The sequence below is a fragment of the Rattus rattus genome, chromosome 6, assembly GCF_011064425.1.
Source record: "Rattus rattus isolate New Zealand chromosome 6, Rrattus_CSIRO_v1, whole genome shotgun sequence".
Lineage (NCBI taxonomy): Eukaryota > Metazoa > Chordata > Mammalia > Rodentia > Muridae > Rattus > Rattus rattus.
In genome coordinates, this window is record NC_046159.1 from 124,536,440 (window position 1) to 124,559,151 (window position 22,712).

Genomic DNA, 22,712 nt, shown 5'->3' on the forward strand with positions numbered 1-22,712 from the left:
CTAAATTAATTCCAAGACTTTCAAGTTTTTAGCAAAACATATCAAAGATCAAAAGCTCATCATTTACAAGTAACAGACAAATAATATTAGAAAATTTAAATTTTTTAATAAATGTGCTTTGTTCACAAAATGTGAAAAAATACATCAAACACAAACGTACATTTTCAGGTACGCGACCTCCCCACTTTGCAACTGCGGTGAAACCACATGATCTGTTCATGATCACGAAGAGTCCCACCAACCACATGATTATCTTCTGGCTTCTTTCTTTCTTTCTTTTTCTTTTCTTTTTCTTTTTTTTTTCTTTTTGGTTTTTTGAGTCAGGGTTTCTTTGGGTAGCCTTGACTGTCCCAGAACTTGCTTTGAAGACCAGGCTAGCCTCGAAGTCATAGAGATCCACCTGCTTCTGCCTCCCAAGTGCTGGGATTAAAAAGGTTAAGCTACCATCACTCAGCCCAATTACCAAGTTTTTGAAATACCAAGTTATTTTGGAGAAATGGTGTGAATATGAAAGGAAGTCCCTTAAATTGTCGATATCCAGATGAAATAATTTTAGCGTACCTATACAATATCTGAAGGACCTATTAACTTCACTGGTTATTACTTATATTATCTGACCTCAACCCACAATGACTGCTTATATTTCAACACTTACACATTGAACTGGCCTTGTGGAATATGTATTGGTGTAAGTTCTAATTTGAGTAAGCTGAGTTTACAGTAAAAATAACATCAAATCAAATCAATTTATACTAAGTAGTAGTTCTTATAAAGAGATATTTTTAAGTACTACTTAACATATATCATGCATACCTTGGACCAAAAGCAGACTCAATATCAGTAAACAATCAGAAGAATTTATAGCACCAACATTTTTGCTGTGACATAAAAGTTGTCTCAAAGGTGATACCTAGACCAACCTTCCAAAGTACTGTTTCATTTTCTTCCAAAGCAATTTCATTTGGTGTATTGTTTCCTTTGCTCTTAGGATTTTAAGCATTAACAAAACAAACAAGAAAACAGTGAAACAGTGTGGTAAAAGAGATGTTACTAGAACATAGTTTTGTTTTATCCTGAACACAGTGTCTCTTCAGTCTTTTGTCCTTTTTTTTTTTTTTTTTCCTTTTGAGGGAGTTTTAAACCATTATCCTGTAGTGCCTAAATGAAAAGAAATTCTAATAATGATGGGACTGTGCGCTACTAAAAATAAATGAAAATTTTCAAGTTACTTATGGCATATTTGAACAACTAATGTTTATTGCATTTAGACAACTGACTTTTCTAATGTTAGTTATAATCAAGTTACTGTCATTAATTTAGCATGTGAAACTGAACATGAAATATTGGATACATACAATGAACACATAAAGTGTAAGCTTATGTATTTCTAAATAAAATTTGACATTCAAAGTTAACTATAGCAATTCACAATAAGCACAAAACATCCATTTTACCAGAGTAAAGAAGTACAGTTTATGAAATTTAGGATCAACTATTGAAAATGCAAGTTTCTTTTAAAAATACATAGGCACACACACAACACACACATACATACCCACTCATACAACATTAACCATGAAATCTGAAACTGTGATATTTCAGTGCAAAAACCTCAGTATGAGGTAATTTTAATGTAATAACCACTTGAAAAAAATCCACACAGTGGCACTCTTTAAAATGATAGTTTACATGACACATGACAATTGCTGGCATAGACAAGACAATGTGTACTAAATGTTCTTAACTGTTTTGTCTTGTTTGGACATATATTTCTAGTTAATCATTTGCTTCTGATTCAGAAACACAGAAAGGCATTTATCAATGTGGAAAGGGAAATTCCCACAGCCAACTAATTGTTTATATAGTCAAAGAAAATTTTCTGCTAGGGCTTAGAAAGAATTAGGATAACAAAAGGTCAAGACCATTTTATGAGATTATCAGTAGAGGGTTAATTTCAAAATGTTAATGTAATTCCAAACTTGTAGTGCAGCACCGCCTTAAAGGACAGGTGAGGACCCTATCAGAGTTGGTCACAGCAGAATATAAACTTGTACAAGTGCAAACCTTTCACAAAGGTGTCCCAGGTCAGTACTGAGTATCATACACTGCTTCTGGCTTAAACAGAACACTCTGTCAATGCAGTCCAAGTTTTAAAAAAATAAAAATTAGCTTTCACAGGTAAATATACTGAACACCAAAGCCTAAATTAGTAAGAACGTCATAGAAATACTACTTTGGCAATGGTGTTTGCTATGTTAATTAGAATACATTCTTTGGGAAATATCTCTTCTGATGTCTAATGTTTCCGAATGAGCTTAATATAAAAACTTGTCACCAATTTCAAAAAGTTCAGGAGTAAAACTTTAGATTGTTAGATGAAACTGAGTGGAGACTGTATTCTGTAAAGGTAACAATTTAAGGAAAAGACAGGTGCACCACAAACAACTACACCAACCTATGTGTGAAATATTCACCTTGTGAGTCATCAAAGTGCAATCTACGGCTTTCTACACATCTTAAGGTTTCTCAGAACAGGACGTAAAGTCAACACTAAACTGAATAGGGAAACACATAGTAAATTAGGCTTTACACCAGCACTAAAGAGAAGAAGGTACCTTTTTAATCTTAATGCAAAATGCTAAAGTAACAGTGGTCTCTGCTAAGACAGAAGTCACTCTGCATCAAACTTTAAGCTTCCTATAAGAATAAATTTTGAAATCCAGAAGTAGAAAAAATAGCAAACTCTGTAAACGTTTGCATTTCTTCTATGCAAACCAGGCTTTAAATACTGAGTTCATGTTAGTATTCTGATTAGTGTAAGCATTTAGTTTAGGAATCTGGAATGGAAGGACTTTTTGCTTTTACATTAGCTTAAAAGTAAGATGGGATCCTCTAGCTCATAGAATGGGATAGAGCTGGCTTGACTTTCTCCAGAATCTGAATCATAAGGAGCATCAGGGAGCTCTGTGAAACCGTACGCTAGTTGTTCATCTTCTATATCTGATCGGACATAGCAGGAAGGGTTAGAATACTCCTCATCTTCTACACTGTTGAAATCTTGAGGAATATATAACATCCCTGGATAGTTCCTACTAACCAAGTCACTCGTGGTTTTAAGGGAGGTTTTTCTAAAAGCCATGAGATGCATATGAGAAAATTTTGAATACTTGAAGCGCTTAAAGCCCAGGGATTCTATAGCAATCTTCCAGCTCTTCATCATCATAGCGTGCCGGTTCTGGTGGGAGGAGTCGGGGGTGATGATGAGCAGTAAGCCGTTCAGCACTAACAGCTCATGGGCTTTCTTGCAGCAAATCCATCGCTGGTAGGGTGATGGAAAATAGGAAAGGAGGAGAGAGAAAACAACCACATGAAAAAGTTCTCCTGGAAGAGAATCAATAGGATTTTTCAGTTGCTTCAGAAAAGCGTCTATAGCGTCTTGTGCAAGTTGGAGCGGCTGCTGCAGCTGCAAGTTCAGGAAGTCACACTTATACACACTCTGTAGAGATAAAAACAACAAGGAAGTCACACTTATACACACTCTGCAGAGATAAAAACAACCAGGAAGTCACACTTATACACACTCTGCAGAGACAAAAACAACCAGGAAGTCAGAGTAAGAATTACACAGTGTCGTTGGGGATTTAGCTCAGCGGTAGAGCGCTTGCCTAGCAAGTGCAAGGCCCTGGGTTCAGTCCCCAGCTCCGGAAAAAAAAAAAAAAAGAATTACACAGTGTGACACGTATGCTGTCATTCCAGGACTCAGGAACCTGAGCCAAGGACTGTATGCTGGAAGCCTGTCTGGGTGACATAGTGAGACCCTGCCTTAGAAAATTAAAAATAAATAAATAAATACATAAACAAACACAATGTCGAGAATATGTGCACCTTAATATATAAGCTTCACACTATGATATTTAACATCTCACAGTTTCTGTATAGAATTCAGCATTGATTAATTATTATTTATTACTAACTCTACACAGATTTTCATTTCTTTCTACTTACTAATTTTTTAATTTACTTGAGATGGGGTCAGGTCCCCAGTGGTTCAGGGTAGCCTCAAATCTTGAAGTCAAGGCTAACACTGGGCTTCTAAACCCAAGTGTTCTTTCGAGTGTTGGGACTGCATATGTGTACCCCATACCCTGTTCTCTACTAACTTAAAAACCTTGAGTAATTAAGTCTCCCAAGTTCCTAACCATCGTTCTATATATGCAAACAAACACACACAAACTCTCTTACACATTAGTAAACTAGGGATAATTTAAAGCATCTATTAAAACTGATGCTTATTTGGAATTTAATTTGGATAAGAACATACAAGAGTGATTCCTTTCTAAGTTGTTTACATTTGTATTCAGTTTATTATCAATAGTTGGCCTAATAAACAAATGGATCTATTATCACGTGCTTTGTCACAGTGATAGAAGTGTAAGTGATGGACAGACTTTGTATATGCAGAATGGTGCCAGCACTCTTTAAAGGTCAGTAAAATGCTTTTTACTGTACTAAATCCAAACATTTAAAAATGATAACAATACCACTTTTACTCTTTAAAAATTAATTTCTGCCTTGAAGCACACTGCACATTAAATTTAATTAATGCCATCAAATGATGAAAGAAAACGATACAAAGAAATAAATATTTCATAATTGGCTAGACACTAAACTATAGAAAAATGGAGTAAGATAGTATATAGGGTTTAGGGGATGGCTCCATGGGTAAAATCACTCACCATGATAGCCTGAAGACATGAGCTTTAGGCCCTAGAGTTCACATAAAAAGCTGATACACACAACCTAGGGCCTTAAGTAAGGTGGAAGGCTAAGACAGGAGAGCCATGCTTATGGAGGACACAACCTAGAGCCTTACGTAAGGTGGAAGGCTAAGACAGGAGAGCCATGCTTATGGAGTACAAAGGCAGTCACCGGTGAACCCTGAGCAGTACAGCCACACAGACATCTTTATAACCTACACATTTTAAATTACAATGATTTCTACAACAGCATACTTCCATGTCCTGGCTTTCTAGATATACAGAAGGCACAGAACAAAGAAAATAAAATATGTTAATATTGGTTGGCTAAATGCTAAAAAATTTTCAGAAATAATTTGCTAATTGACAGTAAGAATATCTTTGCTACTTTAAGAATGTAAAGATAGTGCTTTTCCTTTTTAAGGATACAAGTTAAAAACAGTCTGTAAATGAAACCACATACCTCTACAGCAGGTACAATATCTATGCCAACAGTTAGAAATTCTTCAAACTTCAAAAACGGATTAAAGCAGCTGCCAACGTCAAGTAATCTTATCTTTCCTGAGGCCTGAAGCAACCTGAAACAGGGACATGGTTAAAACACACTGAAGTCACCCATGCAAAACTCCCGTGCAAAACAACAATTCTCCTGAAGACTGCGAGCTCTGAAAGGCTTGTCTTAGGCGGGCCTGAGGACAGTTGTTGATGTTGGTGTCTATGCATTCCATGGTATAGGAGAAACGCCAGGAACTTTCATATACCGCTGCATATTCTATCTTTAAGTAAACAGTACTTTTAAGAACAGCAGTAAAAAGTGAGGCCATGTTTTCTCTTTCTTGGACTGTTTTAATGTCTGGTATATAGTGGAGTCTAACAGCTGCTGCTTTATTTAAGCTTCTGTAGAATACCCTGGCATGCAGCCTCTGAGAGCACTCTACACTCACAGAAAAAAGTAAAGAATAAAGGAGAATAAAAAGTAAAAAATAAAAGCATAAATACAACTTAGTGTGAAAATAATTTTTCATAGCCAAGAACCACACCTTAGATTTTGAGACCATTATGTATAGGAAAGAATTAACTCAAATTGATTAGTCAATATAATTTGAATTTCACTTTAATTTGTCTCAATGACTCAAATGAACAAAAGGAAAACAATTAATAAATAATAAAATAGAATTCTTTAAAACACTGAATTTACTTATTGTTTGCATGTATTCTTCATTTCAAAAAAAAAAAAAAAAAAAAAAACCAACAGAAAACGCGGTAGCAAATTTAATCATAAGTTCAGTATGACTCATAAGTTCAGTCGCCTTGTTGTTCCCAAATTCAGGCTGAATAAGAACAATAAAATAGTATGACTGTTTTAACTTTGAACATCTGCCATTTTAATACAATAATTTTCTCTAAAAAATTTATGACTATACCATGAAAAATAAAGGAAAGGGAATATAAATAATTATGTAAAGATAGAGTTTTTTTAAGGCTAGAGTGTAGAGATTTGTCTAACTTTGTTCTGTGCCTTGGCTAGTATTTGCTTTATAATGACTTTAAACTACAAATCTAAAAGTGATTTTTTTTTTTAAAAAGGAAGAAATATAATATGTGGGCTATATAGTCAGACCTTGATGTATTAAGACTTTATAGAAATAAAGTCATCAGTCCCCAGCTCCGAAAAAAAGAACAAAAAAAAAAAAAAAAGAAATTTCAAATCATACCTGATAATTTCTTTACTACAGTACACAAGATAGTATCAAAAATATGAATCAAATAAACAGATTTTTATAAATGAAATGCAATTATAAAAACTTACCTGAATAAGGTTATAGGAATATAGGGGATTAGTAATTTCTCCAAGTGAATTCTCTTTCTCTCTGTGTTTGTGTCTGTGTGCATGCATGCGTGCACATCTGTGTAAATAAAACAGCTTGTTCTGACTAGAAAATCCAGATAAATGCCAGCTTCTGTATGAAATAGCCAGAAACTTTCTCAGTGACAAGAACTGCTCTAGAAACTTGAGAGGTAACCTTTTGTACCATAGCCAATCTAAGCTGAATTCTGTCATATGTAAACTGGATTACGCCTGTAATAATCACTTGTCAAGTGAATTAACTTGTCACTGTTTGAAATATGACAATACGCTAGTTGAAGGAAGATAGAAGCCAGCAAATTCTTGTGGCATAAGTTACACAATGCTCAGTCAGACCATAAAGTCTAGCCAACAGCCAGAGAACTGCCTAGCATACATTTGTGCAAATCTGAATATTCATATGACAGCAGTCAGAAAAAATGAGAATCTATAACGTATGCACTGTATACGATTCCATCACCATTTTAACCCTTATTGAGGATACAGTTAAGAATAAACAACTTCAGTAAAGTGTCGGCGTTAAAAATTAACTCAAACAAATCAGCAGCCTTCCTCTACTCAAAGAATAAACAGGCTGAGAAAGAAATTAAGGAAATAGTCACAATAGTCCCAAAGAATATAAAATATCTTGGTGTGACTTTAACTAAAAAAGTGAAAAATCTGTATGACAAGAACTTCAAGTCTCTGAAGAAAGAAATTGAGGAAGATTTTAGAAGATGGAAAGATCTCCCATGCTCATGGATTGGCAGGATTAATATAGTAAAGATGGCCGTTTTGCCAAAAGCAATCTACAGATTCAATGCAATCCCCATTAAAATTCCTACTCAATTCTTTATAGAGAAAGAGCAATTTGCAAATTCATTTGGAATAACAAAAAACCCAGGACAGCAAAACCTATACTCAATAATAAAAGAACTTCTAGGGGAATCACCATCCCTGACTTCAAGCAGTATTACAGAGTAATAGTGATAAAAACTGAATGGTATTGGTACAGAGACAAGAAGATAGATCAGTGCAACAGAATTGAAGACCCAGAAATGAACCCACACACCTATGGTCACTTCATCTTTGACAAAGGAGCCAAAACCACCCAATGGAAAAAAGATAGCATTTTCAGCAAATGGTGCTGGTTCAACTGGAGGTCAGTGTGTAGAAGAATGCAGATCAATCCATTCTTATCACCAGGTACAAAGCTTAAATTCAAGTGGATCAAGGACCTCCACATCAAACCAGATACACTCAAACTAATAGAAGAAAAAGTGGGAAAGAGTCTCGAACACATGGGCACTGGGGAAAATTTCCTGAACAAAACACCAACGGCTCATGCTCTAAGATCAAGAATCGATAAATGGGATCTCATAAAACTGCAAAGCTTCTGTAAGGCAAAGGACACTGTTGTTAGGACAAAATGGCAACCAACAGATTGGGAAAGGATCTTTAGCAATCCTACATCTGATAGAGGGTTAATATCCAAAATATACACGGAACTCAAGAAGTTAGACTCCAGAGAGCCAAATAACGCTATTAAAAATGGGGTACAGAGCTAAACAAAACATTCTCTGCTGAGGAACATCGAATGGCCAAAAGGCACCGAAACAAATGTTCAACATCCTTAGTTATCGGGGAAATGCAAATCAAAACAACCCTGAGATTCCACCTCACACCAGTCAGACCAGTCAGAATGGCTAGGACAAAAACTCAGGTGATAGCAGATGCTGGCAAGGATGTGGAGAAAGAAGAACACTCCTCCATTGTTGGTGGGATTGCAAACTGGTACAACCACTCTGGAAATCAGTCTGGAGTTCCTTAGATAATTGGACATTCCACTACCTGAGGACCCAGCTATACCTCTCTTGGGCATATACCCAAAAGATGCTCCAACATACAACAAAGACACGTGCTCCACTATGTTCATAGCAGCCTTATTTATAATAGCCAGAAGCTGGAAAGAACCCAGATGACCTTCAACAGAGGAATGGATTCAAAAAAATGTGGTACATCTACACAATGGAGAACTACTCAGCTATCAAAAACAATGATTTCATGAAATTCACAGGCAAATGGAATGAACTAGAAAATATCATCCTGAGTGAGGTTACTCAATCACGGAAATACACACTTGATATGTACTCATTAATAAGTGGATATTAGCCAAAAAGCTCGAATTACCCAAGATGTAATCCACAGACCACAGGAAACACAAGAAGGAGGATGACCAAAATTCGGATGCTCCCACTCCTTCTTAAAAGGGGGAAAATAAAATCCATTGGAGGGGATATGGAAGCAACGTTTAGAGCAGCAACTCAAGGAATGGCCATGCAGATCCTGCCTCACATGTGGCCCATATATATACAGCCACCAAAATGAGATAAGATTGATGAAGCTAAAAAATGCATGTTGAAAGGGACTGGATATAGATCTCTCCTGAGAGACACATCCAGAGCATGTCCAATACAGAGGTCAATGCTAGCAGCAAACCACTGAACTGAGAATAGGACCCCCTTGGGGGGAACTAGAGGAAGTATTGAAAGAGTTGAAGGAGCTTGCACCCCATAAAAACAACAGTGTCAACCAACCAGAGCTTCCAGGGACTAAACCACTACACAGACGGACCCAGGGCTCCAACTGCATATGTAGCAGAGAATAGCCTTGTTAGGGCACCAGTGGAAGGGGAAATCCTTGGTCCTGCCAAGGTTGGACCCCAGTGCAGAGGAATATGGTGGGGCAGTAAGGGGGATGTATGGGGAGAATACCTATATGGGGGAGGAAGGGATGGAGGCTTATGAACAGGAAACCAGGAAGGGGAATAACATTTGAAATGTAAGTAAAGAAATATATCTAATAAAAAAATTTTAAGAAAAGAAAAGAAATATATCTAATAAAAAAAGATATGATACAGTAAAAAAAAAAAAAAAAGAGAATATGACTTCTGAAATTAGACCAATCCAGTTTAATAAACCTGATTGGTCTCTCAATAGGTACTATGGGGATAAGCAGGACAAAATAAGATATTTGTTCAATGCTTGACCAATGTCTGGTAAACATACATTTAAAAAAGTACACATACTACTTTTTTTTTCTTCTAAAGGCAAGGTCTGACCTAGAACTTGTTCTACAGCTCAGGCAGCTTCTAGCCCAGGATTACCTTCAACTCATGATCCCACCTTAGCCCCCAAATGTGGCAACTACAAGTATGTGCTAGTAGGCCATTTTTTTCTGACATTCAAAATTATTAAAAGGTCAAGCAATAAAAAAAGTCATTCTCTATTTAAAACGAAGGAGCAACTGAATTTTTAAGCATGAGTTACCCTATGTTAATATTAAGATAATGAAAATATTTGGAAAAATTCGTTCTAAAAATGAATTAACATGTGAAGAGGTAGATGAATTAGGGAACAAGGACTGCACATTAGATATGTGGCCACAACACTCAAACTACTTTCTATTTTCAGCATATTTGATTAATTTTTTTAGAACTATTTATTTTATGTGCATGAGTACACACCATACACAGTCTTCAGACACACCAGAAGATGGCATCAGATTCCATTACAGATTGTTGTAAGGTACTATGTGGTTGCTGGGAATTGAACTCAGGACCTCTGGAAGAGCAGTCAGTGCTCCTAACCTCTGAGCCATCTCTTGAGCCCATATTTAATGATTCTTTTTGTGGAGTTGCTGGTGATCACAAATTTCAATTTGATAAAATATCACTACATTGATAAGATACTTATGAAAGCTATACACTTGATACATGCATAAGACTTTTCTTTATATGTAAATAAGACTATTATAAAGGTTATTCAAAAAAATTCCCCCAATACTAGAAACAATAAAGAATATTCTTGAAATTAAATATGTATTTATCCTTCCATACAGTTACACTCCTGAGGAATTGGCCATTATTTGTATAAGAATAAATTGAACAAAGACGACATTATAAAAGTTGGTGTAGGGATTCACTTCACAGTTCTGTGAACCACTATGGCTCAAGATGCCTGCTTTGATTTTGGCAAATTTGCAATTAGGTAGTGAGTCTTCATTGGGTATGTGATGCACAGGGCAACAACTAGGGAAGAAAAGGAAGGCCCTCCAATAGCCAGAGGAACAAACAAGGGCAAAGGGATGACTGAAAACATCAAAGGGGTATGAACAGTATGTAGTTTCAGATCCTGTGATGGCACTTTAAATAGCAGTAGCTATCCCACAAGTTTCATGGTAGAAGGTTTAGACCCCAAAATATATGAGCCACTGATGAACCCCCACCTCCCCCAATGTGGAGAAGTTTAATGAAAGGACAAGACAAGGGAGAGGGATGAGAGAGAGAGAGGAGTGAAATTGGGCTTTATACTACAAACCTATAGATCCTGTTAGAGCCTGTATAGACCTGAATTCTAGATATGACAAGTGCTTAAACATTCACAGGCTCAAGTGATCTTTTTCCAACACACAACACACAACGCACGCACGCACGCACGCAGACACAAAGTGAATTAGTAGAAATTTTCATATGTATGTATGTATGAATGTATGCATGCTTTCCTTACTTGATTTTCCCCTCCTTTCAACATTCTTCCAAATAATGTTAACATTTTAATCAAAACAGCAAGGTTACAAACAAAGCAGGGATCTTACAGTATTTGAAATTTAGAGTTCATAAATACAAAGATCCACAACTTGACAAACTGTAGAGAATAAGAGACCTTAGAAATCTCAGTCCTAAATGACATGTCTCCATCTAATTCTTCCCCTCACAGCTCAGGGAACTCTGCTGAAAAGGAGGCGGAAAGACTGTAGGAACCAGAAAGGATGAAGCATACCAAGGAACCAAGGACTTCTAGCTATAACTGGACCAACGCACGTATAAACTGACACACTGTTGAAGCAGACACAGGGCCTGACAGATTTAAGCCAGATGAGGTCCCAGTGCTAGGATGGGAGAGAAGCAGACACAAGTCTCATGCTATCTCCAATTGATAAGAACTTTCAAAAGAATATTAGTCGTTTCCAATGGGGTCTCACTGGGTATACAAAACTCCCTTAAAGGAAGGCCAATGCCTAGCAATAGATAACCAAGACAAAACAAATTCAATAGTATTTTGGAGGTGTGCGTGTGTGCCAAGCTTCATTTGGCTGCATTTTAAAAATGCTACAGATCTTTTTACTTGTGTTTTATAGCTTCTGGGTTTGTATTTTTAATTGGATTTCCATGTTTGAATATATATATCTCCATGTCTATATATGTTTCCTATGTTCTTTTTTTCTGTTCACTTATTCATTCTATACTATTCGTTTGTTCTACTACTACTACTACTACTACTACTACTACTACTACTACTACTACTACTACTGCTGCTGCTGCTGCTATAGATGCCTATCTATTTTCTAGTAAGAGACAAAAAAAAGGGTCTAGATTTGACTGGGTAGGGAGATATGGGAGGAGCTGGGAGAGGAAAAACATATTAAGATATATTGTATAAAAATCTATTTTTAATAACAAAAAATAAGAGTTTATATTTTTCCTCTATACTTCTGCATATTATATTTTTTCAGGGTCTTAAAAATTAAAACAATGCCAATGATAATGCCTTATTTGCCATATTTCTGAAAACAGCAAAACTTACAGTGCTATTCAAAGCAATGTACTGTTCAACTCAGTATCATTTTCAGATTGCATAAATCAAAGTTAAAGTCAATTATGTCATGAACTTTATTGATTACAAAATGTGTACAACCTATCCAAATACATTGTTTATAATTGTTTAAGGCTTGAAAGATAATTATTTTTCTTCTGTTGAAAAATTTTCTTATAGCCATCTCACTTTCCTATGATTTCCTAACCCTGATAAAACCATTTTTTTTTTTTTTTTTTTTTTTTTTAGGGTATTTTTGAGACTGGATCTCACTGCACAGCTCAAGCACTGAACTCAAAACTGTAGAGTGCCAGGGTCGCAGCTCATAGCTCCATGTTTGGCATTCAGAACACTGTGTGAAAAATTACAGGAGCACAGAGGGGCTAGCCCCTTTGTCTAAGAAAAACCACTCTGCTCCGTGTTTCCCCCCTCATTATGAAGAACAAATGAATTTATTTCTAGTCCAAAACAGAACTTGAAATGCTCTAAAAACTAAGACTTAATGAGCTCTGGACAAGATAACTTAGATGGAAAATTCCACACCTGTCTTCACAGGGTGAGTCACAGTCAAAAGCACAATCTTTTCACACATATGGTAACAAATTCTAGGCTGTGTGTTGCATGAAACAATGAAGTGATGTCTCACCTGGTTTCCATCTCTAAGCTACCTCCTTGCATGCGTATATGATTCCTCCAAAAAAGAAAAAAACCCTGAAATCTAAAGCACAGCTGTTCCCACTTAGATATTCAACCTGTAATACACTTTGTGTATTATGTCTTCTGAAAATAGCATTCTAGAATGGGTAGAATGGAAACCATGAAATATAATATGAAACTTTCATTTTTCTCTTCAGTCAGCAGAAAAGAACTACACACTTTAAATAAAGTTAAAATAACAAATTAGTTTTTCTACCAAACAACCATTGTTACTATTTAGAACAAACCATGTATCCTTGTCTTTTTCAGTAAGTAGCATTGGTTTTCTGTTTCTTGTTGGGTTAGTCTTAGGCACTGAATTCAGTGCCTCCTGGCTAGACAGTTGTTTAACCCCTGAGTTGTGCTCTCCACAATTTATGAATACTTTATATTTGCAAACTACAATGTATATTATTAAGCAACCAAAAATAGTAATACAAAAATATACAGTTGAAAAATTAAAACATATCTATAACTCCACATATATCTCTTTTCTTTAATATTACATTTTCCTTTTAAAAGTCTTAACACCTGTTTTCCCCAAATTCCCTGTTACCTAGCAAAGAACAAGAGAACAGTAGCACTTAGCAAATATTGCTGCTTGAATGACTAGAAAAATTCCATTCTGATGTCAAGTGGCTGAGACTACTTGATATTTCACTTTGGAATTTCTACTCTTCATCTGGTAGCTTTTGCAGACTTAGTATCTTTTCAAATACTTTCTATTATTTTTGTGCCTGCTTCTTTCACACACACAAACACAAACACACACACACTCTCTCTCTCTCACACACACACACACACACACACACACACACACACACACACACACACAGACACTCCTTCCCTCATTCCCTCCCTCCCTCCCTCCAGTTTTGCTGTCTTAGAAAGAGTAAAGCCATCTATCAGTCACAATGTCCATTCACCTATATTCTTCTATCTACCAAATCCTTGTCCTTAGTGTCCTTTATACCTAAGTTAGGTTATGGCACTATGCATTTTACAGATATGGTTATCAAAATACGTGTGCAGTCCAATCTGGGACACTTCTGAAAATAAAGGAAAACTAGCAAATATTCAAGAAGACTATACAAAAATAAAGCATATGATCATTCCAATTTTAGGCGTAGTAGCAAATGAAATTATAGTACCAAAAATGGGTAAATACTCAGCCAGCTAAAATGTCTTAATTGACTTTCCCTATTAATAGCTGAGTATGATTTTCTTTTCACTGCTTTTGGGTTACGAACATGCAATCATGTTCAGTATACTCTAGCATGAACCATACTTGTATGAATTTTCTGAAAATCAGTGTTAGGTGTATGGCATAAATTTTAATTTATAATATTAATAATTATAATATTACTGTTATCTATGATAGTTTTCCAACATTTTTCTTATGACTTAATATCAAGCCCCTCTGATGAAAATGAATTGTATTTATCAAAATACAAATGATTTATGAACAAAATTTTAAAAAGCATAAGTATGTTCTATGGCAGTCTATAAAAATAACTAGTGTTTACTGAGGTTTAATACTAATAACAATATATACTTTAAAGGCAAGACAGCACTCCCTAGTGATAATTCATTCTTGGCATATCACCTGACTATAATAACCTTGTAAGTAACATCATACAGCTAGACGAAGGGAGCCACTCAAGCAAACACTTTCTCAGTCCCAAGTCTGTTCCTCTAGGGAATGCTGACAGAGGCTATTCTGAAGGCACAGAGCTTCGCTTAAGGTTTTATGTTTTCACTATCAATTACATTTTTATCGACTAGTACACCACGTGCGCGCGCGCGCGCGCGCGCGCACACACACACACACACACACACACACACACACGCACGCACACACACGCCAAAACAAACAAACGAAAACTATACCTTAATTGAGACTAGAAAAACAATTAGCTTTGTATTTTGCATCCTCTTACACAATTCCTGTCCTTATGCCTGAATCTCATCCTTTCTTGTTGCCTGATTACCCTTTCCCGGTTTTTTTTTCTAAATGTTACATAGACTAGGATCTACATGAGGGAAAAGTGGACTTTTTCCTTTGAGGTTGGCTGATCTAGATTAGTGTTATATATTCTCAGTCCATCCATAGTTCTGCAAATGTCATGATTTCATTTTTCTTTATAGCTGAGCAGTATGCCATTTTGTATGTACAACATTTTCATTATTGGTTCTTCTATTAAGGGACATCTCAATTGTTCTATTTCCTTGTATAGTAAATAGAAGGACGACTAACATATATGTGCAAATATCTCAGCAGTAGGGTATGGAGTGTTTTGAATATATGTCTAGGAGGGAAGGAGTTAGGTTATGTGAAATTCAATGATATTTTTTGTGGCAGTTAATTTAATCACATTGTTTCGTGATAGTTATTCTATCTAGGATGAAGTAGAACCTCAAAGTTCATTTACTTATCATTTCTGATAACTATGGAGTTGTTTTGAATGGATAAAACTCATCTGTACATTCAGGGCCATACCTATGAGGCTTCAAAACATAGTTCCAACCCCAAGTCCACACAGGTGACTTTGGTCAACACAAAGGGACAACAAAGAAAAGAAAAAAACAGGAGAGACTTAAATGCAGATAACAGAGTAGCATGAAGGGTTGGGTGAACAGGAAGGAGGAAGAAGAGAGAGCTATCAAAATGTATCATACATATGTGTGAAAGAACAAATTCAATAAATAAATAATAATTCATGAAAGTGGTCTTCATGGGGAAATAAGTAGGCAATGATTAAAACTGTAATCCTACACTTTATTCTTCCTTCAACCCAATTCTGTAACCTATACTTACATCTGGATAGGAGCCTGAGAGCTAACCTGTTTTAGTGTTCTGTTAATGTGATTATGTTAACATTAAAGAATTTATTTAGGTGATTCAAGATAATGAAAAAATAAATCAGTACATATACAGCACACAAGTGTGCTTAGCCAGCTGTGTAAAACTCCTAATCTGTACTTCCTAGAGAGTTTTTCCTGACTTTTCCAGTTACTGTCACTTGTAAGATTGCCATTAGCCTACTATAACCCCCACGCTACCCCCAGTTGAATTCCAAATCACTGAAATTTAGCTCTTCCCCTTAAAATTCTATGAATACTTCATGGTTGATGACCTCTTAGTTGTTAGAGCCAAGAACTTGTATCTTACTAGTGAAAATAGCCATTTATTTCAAAATAAAACACTAAAGAATCCATTTCTTAAATTTTCTTTTTATATTTTGTGTAAAGTGTCACTAGATTTATGTTTACATTAGATCAAATTAAATTAAATTTCACTTACCAAAGGGATAATAACTTGTTTTAAGTAGTAAATCTAAATAGTGATAGGAACATAGTTCACAGAATTATATTAAAAATCTTATAACCTGAGATTAACAAGGTGTTTAAATAATTTAAAACTCTTACTAAAAAGGTACATTTATTTTATATGTTCCTCCAAACAGTATTTATTTCAGTAGAAAATACTTTGTAGTTGTGATTTTCTTTAAATATAATATAGATATTTGGATCATGGTTCTGGTCTCATGACTATTTTCCAGCTGAGCTGTTATCCAAATGGTATTTGAATTTGTACTCTCATTACATTTATTCTAAATAACCAATACTTTGAGTCATTATCAGAAAGGTCAGAGTTTTGAAACTTTATTTCTTCCCATTTTAAAAAAAAGTAGCTTAAAAAGTAAACAGTATTAGTCTTTAAACTTATCTATTCTTTGATTTTTCATATACATTCATGCAATATACTTTTAGCTTACAGCCCATTGGGTTCAGTTATTGTTGCCAGTATGTTCACAGGTTAAGACAGGCCATGCCTCTCAAGAAAACTAACTGTCCTTCCACAAGCAGTCATCCACTATAAATAGTTCTCGGGTAGGAGTGGAGTCCCTCTCCCTATCCATGCTGGAATGCTGATTGGCTTGATCTTGTACAGATCTTAGAGGACAGCCACAGATGCTCTGAGTTCATGAATACAATGATCCTGTCACATCAAACAAACAAACAAACAAACAAACAAACAAAAAAAACAAACAAAACAACCCCAAAAATCAAAAACAAAAAAATCCAAAAGCAATTCATAACAGTCCTTGACCTCTAGTTCTTATAATCTTCTATGGTGTTCCCAAAAACTCGTGGGTAGGGAGTGATCTAATAGAAGTCTCATTTAGAGCTCAGCACTCCATAGTTACTTTTTATCTGTATTTTGTTCAGTTGCAAATCTGTCAGCCACTACCCTCTTAGGAAGGGTAACTGTCAATACAAATGGCAGTCATATGGCAAGAATCTCAATTGAGAAAATCCTTCCATCAAATTTTTCTGTAGAAAAGCCTGGGGACATTTTCTTGTAACAATATTAACATTCAAGAGAGAGAGAGCATGTGCTTGCTCTCCCCCCCACCCCCCTTGTCCTCCTCCTCTCACTCTGTTTTTTTGAGATAGAATTTCTCTGTGTAGTCCTGGAACTTGCACTGAAGAACATGCAAATCTCATACCCAGAGCTGTGCCTGCTCTGCTACCCAAATGCAGGAATGAAAGGCTTGTAGGATCACCATCTGGCAATCACAATGAATATATTGATAATGAGTTTCTTCTCTTAGACTAAGGATTGACTTAAAATGGCTTCTTTGAAAAGAGTTCTAAGACCAAACCCAAGTTCTAGTTACTGTTTTTAGTTTGTATTTTGGAAAGTAAAGTAGTCTCATACATGCCTTGTTTCTGCCATAAGAAGCACTTACCCACGGAACATATTTACTTCCCTAATTCTGTATCGTGCCCCTTGTTCTCTATTTAATAAATTTACTTCTTCTTATGATGTGTGTGTGTGTGTGTGTACACATTACTACAAAAATTTGTCAATTTATTCCAGTGTCAATAAGGAGGAGAAAAAACCCCAAAATATGAAAATGGTCAATGCTGATAAGTTTATGTAACGAGTACTTACTGAACTCAACTCAGCAGTCATGTAAAAGGGCCTAGAACTACTTATAGTGATTCCATGTAGGCAATCATACCCTGTCTTCTCTCACATATACTCTACTTAGTAATAAATAATCATATAAGAATAGTTTTCCTGAATATCTAACAGATTTGGGTCATCATAGTGATGTACACACATTGGTGGTATTTTTCTGAAGAACAGTGTGCAAAAATGAGTGTTTTATTGGCATAAAAAGTTTACAAATTCTGTATGGGACAGTCTTTACAAAAACTAATGTCCACAGAAAGCTAGGAAAGAAATATACTTAAAATGTAACCAGAGATAAAGGACTATTTCCCTTTTATTTATGATCCTTATATATAACATTTTTGTATCTTCATTCTATTGGTAGTCAGGAAAATCTATAATAGTGATTTTTAATGTAAGTACTATAATAAAGATAGAAGAAAAGTTAAACAATATTGCTGTGGTGGTTTAAATGATGATGGTCTCAACAGGCTCATATATTTGAATATTTGGTCCCAGTTTGTACAATTTTTTAGATGAAAAATACCTAGGCAGAATCACCTTAGGCAAAGTCACTCTAAATGCTTAAAATTATATAATGTAAATTCTTACCTTTAACGATCATAGTTAGATACTTTCCTATAAATACTATAAAAATATATTTTCACCTTAACAATGAAATCAGAAGACATCTAACTATGGTAAAAGCTGATTGTAATGGTTAATGTTGACTGCCATTGAGGGGTCTAGAATCTCCTAGGAACAAGCCCCTGAATGAATCTAAAGGTTAGACTCTGGGAATGCCTAAGATGGATTACCTTGATTAGATTAACTGAGGTGGGAAGGCCCATCTTAATTGTGGGCATTACCATACTGAGCTGTTCTGGACTGAATAAAAACAAGAAAGCTTGCTAAGCACACTAGCATTCATCTCTCTCTGCATCCTTATGTAGATACAGCTAGGCCAGCTTCCTTGAGCCCCTACTGCTGTCTTCCCTAATCAAGAGAGATTGTATCCTTGAATTGGGAGCCAAAATCAATAAGTCCTTCCTTAAGTTACTTTTGTCATGTATTTTAACACAGCAATGAGATATGTAACTAAATATATCAACAAATCGATTCTTCAAGAAGGAACTATAAAGTTAGAAAAAATCATGAAAAATAACTGTTCCAAGGAATTCAAAGGAGAGGCAAATAGGTTGAAGGATGTCTGTCGTGAAAACAAGTTGAATGCAGACAAAGAGCACTGAGGATCTGGGTTGTGCTTCCTGGAGCTGTTTTCCTTTCTGCCATACCTGCTTCATCAAGAGAAAACCTTAGATTCTTCCAGGTCAAAGCTGGTTATGAAACTGCAGCAATTTCCCTGCCTGAGGGGGCCGGGTTGGTTTGGGGTGTAGGGTGGAAAAGTTTACAGAGTATTCTCAGTAAGCACAGTAACTTAGCCTGGAACAAACAGGGACAATCAGCAGGTAGGCCAGACTCAGGTTGCTATGCTAGTCTTGGTCAGGCTGAGCTTCATACTAGAAGATAAACCAGAAATTTTGGAACGAAAATAGATACAGAGGAAGTAGATATGCCCTCCACAAGACTATGGCTGAAGAGGGACTGGCAAAAAGTGAAGGGTGAGGCTGTTTTGCAAACTGTTTACATTTCATATATCCTCCTTATTCAACTCTTACAAGGACAGGCAGAAGATGGAGGGCATCCTGGCCCAAGTATTAGAGCTCTATCAGTGTTTGGCAGTACTGGGGATTGAACTGTAATAGGGCCTTAGACCTGAGCAGGCCCCAACATCTTAGCACAACTGACTCCATGATAGAAGTGACATTCAGGATGTAAGACTCGGCATGTAGACAGCACAACCTGCCACAACTAAAACAAACAACTACCTATCAAAGACCCTAATTCTGGGAAAGTCTCTAAATATACTAACCTTGCCATTTGGCTTCTGTAATTCCACTCTGCCTAACTGTTCTTGTTAACTGAAGTATGTAAACCCAGAAAAGGTTTTTATGTTTGAAAACTCATCCAAAGAAAGGCTGAGAAAGGATTCTGAGCACCCAGTGTAGTCCCCAGCTGGCTAACAAAGACCATATCAGCTTAAACTCATGCCCAACAGTACCTATGGCCTTACTGATACAGGCAAGTGCTCTATCACTAACTACCGACATTGAAATATTTATGATATTTCATGACACCTAAGGAACAAGATGTCTGACAAGTCATTAAAAGCTTTGCAATAATCTCAAAGATGACTTACTTTTTCCTAGTGAACTAATCAATGATGTACTAATTTTATTTAGATGAAATTATTTATAACTAGTTGGCACAGTACAAGGTCAGAGTAACCAAAGATAGTGCTATGCTGGTATCAAAAGTTCGGCTTACTCAAATATACTTACTCAAAATTAAGAGTCTAATTTTGCAGTTTCAGCATTTTTTTCCAATATATAAGTCTTTTATTGTTCCCAAAGAGCCCAAATTGTATTTGTGATCAGGATCTTGTTTCTGGAGCTAGGAAACTGAGGTCTCACTCATCAGACTGCTGTACGGTTCCCTTCTCAGACACACAGATGCCATTCAAAAACTTTCTGATATCCTTGTTTTTAACTGTGTGGTTTGCTGAATCAGAGCCGCTGAATTTGAAACAAGTTCAATATCATTTCCTTCAAGGACTAACTCATCCTTCTGGGCTTGAGAGACAGAACAAACAACACCTGTCCTCATCCTCTGGATGTATTTTTCACCCAAGAGATTTCGGATTTCAACCAAAGACCCATTCTCCTGAATAACAACGTTGAAAGGGAAGTGAGCATCTACAGACCTCCTCTTGTAACGGAAGCCCAGTGTCACACCCTTGATCATGTTCTGAACATGACTGCAGATGGCTCTGGCAGTGGCCAGTTCTTTCTGTTACCCCACCACTTGTCAACAGGGAGCCTTTTCTTTTTCTTTCCAAGAAGACTCAGCTCTACACTGATGAGATTGAAGTCCCTCCTCAGAGTTCCCTGGGGCCCTTCACAATGGCTGTGCGCCCCTTCAGAGTGACGTCGACATTTTCTGGAATGTCGACAGTCTGCTGAGAATGGTCTTCATTCTCACAGTAGATGGGGCAGAGAGAGAATGTTTCATTTTCAGCATTTATTAAGAATATTTCTATAACTTTCAAACAATTAGTAAAACATTATATGACACAAAAATTTATTGGCATATGACTAAACATAACTTTAATGTCAATGGTTAACTGGATTATAATATTCATGAGCTGGCAAGTTTTATATCTACATATATAAAGGTGTGTGTGTATGTACATTTTTGATTCAACAATAACTGAGATGATTGGTTAGTATTAATATTATTTATTATTTATAATTTCTTAGTGGCTAACTACTTTAAGCAGTTTAATTGACTTTCATGATTTTGATTCTGTATATATTCATAACAATTATAACATTTAATAAACCATTCTTTTTAATTTTTAGTAAGGACAACATATGCTGCAGAAACACCAAGTTTTCATATACTTCTTGAACTCGTATGATAGAGTTATACTTAAAGCTGTTATAAATTTGTCTGTCTCAACCTTTCATACAGCAGAGGAGAAAGCGGACCGTCTGCTACTAAGGATTACCCGTCACAGCATTTTACACTACATTCTGTTCTACTACACTACTCACATTAGCACAGCTCCCGGGGAAACGTGGACTGAAACAGATGAGATATACTTACTCAGTTATAAACTCAGGGCTTGTAAAGCTGAGGTTTGTTAAAGGACCTTCAAGTTTAGAAGACTCGTGCGCGTTTAAGGCTGGAGTGGTCTTAGTGGCGAGGACAGCTCGTTTTTCATCTTTCTCAAGTGCTTTTCTCTTCCCACCATTTTGGAAATACTCTCTGCATACACTAAAAATCAAAATATTTTAAAACATTAGATGTGATGAAGTAAAATGAAAAAAAATCACCATTCATTATTCAAAGTGTGAAACTTTCAAATTAAAAGGTCCTATTTTTAATAGCCAAATATTACAGTGACAGCTTTCTTGGTTGTTAAATTGATGCCATCTGGAATTAACTAAAGCCCAAGTGACTGACCAGGTATACTTGTGAGGGATTTTTCTTCACTAGATCATTTGAGTTGGGAAGACCTAGCCTAAATCCAGATCTTCTGGGGTAGGAACCACCTCAAATCTGGACCACAACCTCTGCTGGCAGCCTACATAAAGGGCATGGAAGAGGGAAGCACTTGCTCTTTGCCTGTTTGCCCTCGCTTTCCCTGGTTCATTCCTTAATTGGTACTCGAGCCTATTTCTTCAGGAATAAAATACTGAGGTCTAGATGAGACACCTAGCCTCATGGATTGAACAACGCTGGGTTCTTGTACTTTCTTTTGGCAGGCTGCCATTTTTTAATTAGGCGGAACACAGTCTGTAAGCCACTCTAATAAATCCCATTTATTTACTTATTTACTTACTTTATTGTTTGCTTGCTTATTTGTATATTGGTAGATGATCAAAATTAGACAGAAATAGATAGGTATTAGACAGATAGATTCATCCTATCAGCTCTGTTCCTGTAGAGAATGCTAATACAATTACATTATATTTTCAAATATATTATTATAAAAATGTTAAATAGTTAAAAGTTCCTTCTACTTTTACCATCTCTTCCCCCACCCCCATTTGCCAGCTACAAGCCTAGCTCCAGATTTGCAATTTATGACCCCTGACCAATCAAGAAACTAATACAATACTAAACATAGATATACCAAACTTTGTTGTACCCAGTTTTATATAAAA

The 22,712-nt window shown here is 36.0% G+C and overlaps 1 protein-coding gene across 1 annotated transcript in view; it reads right to left on the reverse strand.

The window, feature by feature from the left end:
- Positions 1–86: 86 nt before the first annotated feature.
- Positions 87–22,712, reverse strand: part of Bmt2 (base methyltransferase of 25S rRNA 2 homolog) — a 57,707-nt gene continuing 35,081 nt past the window's right edge. Inside the window, exons 3-5 of the mRNA XM_032906932.1 lie at positions 21,649–21,819; positions 5,221–5,335; positions 87–3,496 (exon numbers count right to left, since the gene is read on the reverse strand). Coding sequence (XP_032762823.1) covers positions 2,867–3,496; positions 5,221–5,335; positions 21,649–21,819 — 916 coding nt within the window. The 3' untranslated portion in view covers positions 87–2,866. The remainder of the gene's footprint in view (positions 3,497–5,220; positions 5,336–21,648; positions 21,820–22,712) is intronic.